Source organism: Tupaia chinensis, unplaced genomic scaffold (genome assembly GCF_000334495.1).
Source record: "Tupaia chinensis unplaced genomic scaffold, TupChi_1.0 Scaffold000067_1, whole genome shotgun sequence".
Classification (NCBI taxonomy): Eukaryota; Metazoa; Chordata; class Mammalia; order Scandentia; family Tupaiidae; genus Tupaia; species Tupaia belangeri.
The window spans coordinates 5,041,600-5,047,532 of NW_006159526.1; the positions used below are offsets into that span (position 1 = coordinate 5,041,600).

General features: G+C 48.0%; 1 protein-coding gene across 1 annotated transcript in view; it reads left to right on the plus strand.

The window, feature by feature from the left end:
* The window catches only part of SAE1 (SUMO1 activating enzyme subunit 1), a gene marked incomplete in the record, with an annotated part of 108,085 nt that extends 102,417 nt beyond the window's left edge, over positions 1–5,668 (plus strand). The window contains 2 exon segments of the mRNA XM_006142177.3: positions 251–320; positions 4,724–5,668. Of these exon segments, the coding sequence (XP_006142239.2) occupies positions 251–320; positions 4,724–4,816 (163 nt within the window).
* Between the last annotated feature and the right edge of the window lie 265 nt (positions 5,669–5,933).

Consider the following 5,933-nt stretch of genomic DNA (forward strand, 5'->3'; position numbering starts at 1 on the left):
AAAAAAAAAAAAAAATTGTAGTGAAAGAATTCTTGCTTTCCAAAGTTCAGAGGTCTTTCCCCACCACTTTCAGATCCCACAGATCAAATTTAATTTTCACGTCTAGATGCTAGCATTATTAGCATTGCTGTCTAAATCAACATCCCCAGTTGGAGACGTTTCGATTCAGAGGAGCCTACTACTGAACTTTTCCAGATGTCGTGCAGCACTTCTGTTCCCCCTGTGCTGTTTCACTTGTCTTCTCTTGTAGGTACTGCTTCTCCGAAATGGCCCCAGTATGTGCAGTTGTTGGAGGGATCTTGGCACAGGAAATTGTGAAGGTAAAAAGTCGCTGGAACAGAAGAGAGCTGACCCACTGCATTATAATTTCATACATGTGCCGACAGGAGAGCCGAGGACTGTCTTAGAGAGCTGCCTGTTTTCTCTGACCCTGCAGATGCTCATGCTATGCCCTTCCCTTCCCACACCATCCCTTCTGTCCAGCACAGTGAAATGACTGCTTATCAAATGCCCTTTGATTGCTCCCACTAAGCCAGAGCTGGACACAGTGCCTTTAAGGTTCCATCTGCCATCCCCAACTCTAATACATATTTTAGTTATCCAGTGTCTGTTGTATCTGTCAGGTGCTCTGCTTCTCACAGCTCTGAAATGGGCACTATTGTGATCCTCACTGAAGAGGAAGACACTGAAGCTCAGAAAGTGGACTCTAAAACCCACAGTCTTTCTTTTTTTTTTTTTTTTTTTTTAAGAAAACAAGAAATCACCCCCCAGAGGGGATGGCCATACTGAAATCTCTTCTCTATTCTCCTCCTGGGATCTTGGACTTGCATGTACATGCACCTGGCATGAACTTCAAGCCTCCTGGTCCAGGACTTGAACTGCGGTCAGCCATGTGGGAGTCCAGCAACATAACCACTACACCATCTGCTGGTCCAAGTCCCACATTCTTAACCTCTGCTTAGCAGAGTTGCTCTTCACCCCGTGTCATTACATCAGAGACCCATATTTTTTTTTAAAGGAATTGTTAATTTAATTTTGTTTATTCATTCATTTATTTCAATTTGACTAGAGAGAGGTCCAGAGAGAATGAGGGAAAGTGAGAAAGTAAGCCACCAGCTCCAGGACTCCAGCCGTGGTCAGCCATGTGGAAGTGTTCAGCGCCTTAACCACCAGGCTACCTGCTGGTCCTCAGAGCCCCATATTTTAACTCAGACACCAAGGTGTTTATAGAGAAGAAGGAAAATCAGTCTCTGTGGAACACACGCCTCTATGCCAGGAGCCCACAAGGCTCTCCAGGGTGATCCATGGCCGGGCTAGGTAGCTGCTGTTGTCTCTCTCAGAAAGAAGTATCTTATGCGGGCTCTCATAACCAATGCTCAAACTGTAGTACACCCCCAAATATATTTTACATTTTTTTGGAGACGTTGATATTTATCCAGAGGTGTTAAATTTGCCTCTTACAGGTTCCTGACAGTTCTCAGGGCAGTGTGCCTGGCTAAATGATTTCCCACCTCTCCGTACATACTGAGTTTAGTTAGGGGTCTGCACATTTGCTCTGGAGACCTAAGTCTCAATATGAGAGTCCTACCCTTCTCCTAAAGATACTTTTCTTTCTGTCTTTGCTGATCTTCTCCCTGGACTAAATTCTCCCTCTGTCCAGTGTCCAACCTACGTCTGTGTGGTAGGCAGCAGGGGCTGTGGGGACGAGAAGACTGCCATGTTCTGCCTGTTCCCTTGCTTACACCTACAGCGCAGCCTAGACTGACATGAGAACCTCGGTTTCTAGGCCTCATCTGAGAACTTGGTGGTAGCTGCCCAGAGGCTCTGCTGAGAAGGATTGCAAGGGCGCTTGTAGACAGACTTGGTAGGAAAGAGGGATAGGAAACTCGTAAAGAGTGATAGGAAACTCGTAAGGGGCATGAGAGACCATTCTTATTTTGCAGCCTGTAAGGAATTTGGCACCACCATTGATAGCAGTAGATGGCATTTATTGAATATCCACTACAAACCACACACAGACCATGTTCCTTGCATGAATAGACTCATCTAACAGCAGCCAGTGAGGTAGGTGCTGCATGATTCCTGATTTATAAAGGAGTGGAGGTGCAGGGAGGTCATGTTCTTGCCCAAACTCGTAAGTGGTGGAGCTGATAGCTGAGCCCAGGTAGTCTGGTTTCTGAGCTGTGTTCCTTGGTGGTTGTGCCTCGGGTGTTACCCTCATCCAGAGACTTCATGAACCCCTGGACCACTGCCCCTGCACCCTCAGCCCCGACGTCTGTATGTGAGAAGCTGCTCCCAGAGTTTTCCATGTGGGATAGAAATTAGAGGTCAGGGCAGGTGGCCTTGACCCTGTTTGCGGTGGCTACCGTGCATCCCAGCCTAGCTCAGCTCTCTCTTTCCTGCCTGCTGGGGACAGCTGTTGCCCCGCATCTTGTTTCTGTTTATCCCAGAGAGTCAGAGTACTCTGCATTCTTGGTTGCTGGGTGTGTTTGGAATCTCCTACCCCATCTTGCTTGGGAAGCACTTTACCTTTTGCCCCATGTTCACCCCCATGCCCTGCCCTCATCGCTGCCACTCCCCTTACTTATCGCAATGCCAGCCCTCAGCCAGCTGGCAGACTCCTCCTTCTCTTCTGAGGCACCATCTGATCATATATTAGAAGTCACCTTTGGGGCTGGCAGGTGGCGTGGTTAAGGGTGCTGGACTCCCACATGGCTGACCGTGGTTTGAGTCAACTTGGCAGCTTGCTTTCTCGCTTTCCCTCCCTCCCTCCCTCCCTCCTTCCTTCCTTCTCTCCCTCTCTCTTCCTCTCTTTTTCTCTCTCCCTCCCTCCCTCTCTCTCTCTTTCACGCTGTCCCTCTCTGGTCAAACTAAAATAAATAAATAAAGTTGAATAAAATTATTCATTAAAAAAATATTTAAATAAAAAGTCACCTTTGGGAGACCAGCAGATGGCCCAGTTACATCACTGTACTCCCACATAGCCAACCACTGTGCGAGTCCCAGACACAGTGACTTAAAGCTCATGCCAGGCACTTGTGCATGTGTTCCTAAAATCCCAGGAGGAGAATGGAGAAGGGATTGTGGCCAAAAAACAAACAAACAAACAAACGTCACCTTTAGGAGGTCGAGGACAGACATAAACAACTCTTTCCTTGAAATCATTTTTGTTCCTTCCTTTCTGAAGGATATATCCTTCAGACACCACATTTTATGTCCATGTCCACTCTCCAGGGCAGGACCCCTTACCTACAGCAGTAGAGGTGACCACCAGGTTCCATTTCAGCACCTGTCCTCTCGTGTGACTCAGGCTCCAGCCGGTGTTGGGCCCTGCCATCTGGCCAAGTGTGTGGCACCTGCAGGTGTTGGTAAAGAACCACTGGCCCCATTAGTAATAGTTGCTCTCGCTTATTGAGAGTTACTCTGTGCCAGGCATATTAGAAACCTTTCATTTTCACAAAACCCTCCAGCAGGTGCTATGTATTTGCTCTTTTTATATGTGAGTCCAGAATAGCAAACCTCTAATTCAGTGTGGGCAGGGACTGTCACAGTTCTTGGCACAGAGTTGGTACTCAGATCTTCCTTTGATAAATGCCTGACTAACCACTTGAGATAAATAAAAGCATTCCCATTTTACAGATAAGGAAACAGAATGAGGTTGATACTCTTAGGGGAAGTAGGATGTTTAGAGCCTGTCCCCTAGGAATGCTCCCAGGACCTAGGAAAAACCTACCCTGGCAGCTTGCTTCAGTGATGTCGTCTTTACGAGAGAGATTTTTACTATAGGGTACATGCACTTACAGAGAAAAATCACACACCCCCTTCCGGGGGGAATGGCCACGCTGCAGTCCCTTCTCTTCCATTCTCCAGTTGGGATTTTGGGTGCACATGCACCCAGTATGAGTTTTAAGCTATCGGGTTCGGGACTCAAACCATGGTCAACTACATGGGAGTCCAGTGACATAACCATTACTCCATCTGCCGGTCCCCAGCGATGTCCTCTTTAAATGGCAGCTTATGGTGACATTTCAACTATTTTTGAGTTAAGCACCTTTTTGAATATTCACTGGCACCTGTGAACCCTTTCCTCAGAAAAGGCATGTATATACTGATCCCCGTGTATCAGTAATTCCAAGTGTCTGGACCCCACCTCCACCTTAAAAGTGCTTCATCCTAGTAACCCACAATCTAGTTACTGCTCGCGTGGCTGATGGCTGAGTGACTCCACCAGGCCGTTGGGTCCCACCCGTGCTGACCTGTGGGAGGCTGGCAGCATGTATCTCTGGAGGAGTTGCCTTCTGTGTCAGCACGTGTCCCTCAGTTACATGGTCTCTTCCAGTGACAAAGAGTGTGGCCAAAGATGAGTTAAAATGGATTGTGGCCATTCTCAGTTGAGTGGGCATAATTATTTCTATTTACTCAGCAGGGCTACAGTGGGCTAGCCATTGTTTTAGATATTTTTGAAGTATGATACATTTGTTATTTTCAAATTACATGGGGAAAAGAAGGTTAGAGAGGTTAAATGATCTGCTCTAGGATAGGCACACAGCTGGTAAGGGGGACAGAGCAAAAGAGACATGAAAATCAAAATTATCTCTCCAGATATTGCCAAATAGCCCCTGGAGAGCAAAATCTACCCTGAGAGAGCCACTGCCTAGACTGCTTGTATTTATTTTATTTAAAGCATTTAAGTTGAACCACCTCTTTCTGTTTTTCTTCCCAGGCTCTGTCCCAGAGGGACCCTCCTCACAACAACTTCTTCTTCTTTGATGGCATGAAGGGGAACGGGATTGTGGAGTGCCTTGGCCCCAAGTGAAGCTGAACTGGGCCGCCCCAGAGATGTTGACCCACAGAGTGCCTGTGCCCACCCCAGCCATCCTTCCACAAAGGCGTCTCCCCACGCGATGTTCCGAGCGAGCAAGGAGGAGGCGGGGATGTGCTGCTTTCCATTCCAGCACTGCTCAGGACTGTTGGCCACCCCAGGCCTGCCCGCTTGCCTGAGTGCCGATCATTTCGAAACACCCCTTAACACCTCTGTCCTGGTGCCATCACGGCATCACCAGCCCTCTGGGGGATTGTTGGAAATGCCTGCCAGCAACCAGTGCACCGTGTTGCCTAGGAGCCCCTTCTTGGACTTATTCCCCGCCTGATGTCATACAGAGCAGGGCATGACTCCAGGTGGGGAATCAGGCCTAGGCCCAGTGAAACGCCAGTGGGACTGCAGTCCCACATTCAGACAGGTGCCCAAGAGAGGAAAAATCATGACAGGCGGCATGTATCCCTTCTAAAGTTTGAGATCCTGAAAACAACAGGTGGCATCTGGTGTGCTGTTCTTGAGTTTTAGTTTAGGATTAGTCGAGTTCCAGCCTGGATTTGGAAAGGGGAAATGTTACCAAGGCCTCTTGGATGTTAGGGCGAGACCTTGAAGGTTGAATGTCAGTGAGAGCTTATTTTCAAAAAGCGGGTGCCCTGGTCCCACTCCAGGGGCTTCTTGGCCAGGACAGAAGAGCCAGCCCTTGTAACAGAACCCAGTCTGTGTTGACCCTGCTGGAGGCTGTGTCGTCCCTTCAGTTACTCCCTGTTGCAGTTTTTTGTATTTTACATATTTTCTAATTCTTCCTTGGTTCTTTAAAAAGGAATAATAGAAATAAAGGTTTTTGCTTTAGCATTTGCTTTTTTTTTTTCTTTCTTTCACTTTAGAAACTTATGATGAGGGACCAGCAGTTGGCATAATGGCTATGTCGCTGGACTCCCATGTCGTTCACCGTGGTTCAAGTCCCAGACCTGGTGGTTTAAACTCACACTGGACGTGTGTGTGCGTGCATGCTCAAGATCCCAAGAGGAGAATGGAGGACAAGGGACTGCGGTGTGGCCATCCCCCCTGGGGGTGATTTCTTGCTTTCTGTCTTTCTGGCGAGCGCACGCGCCCTACA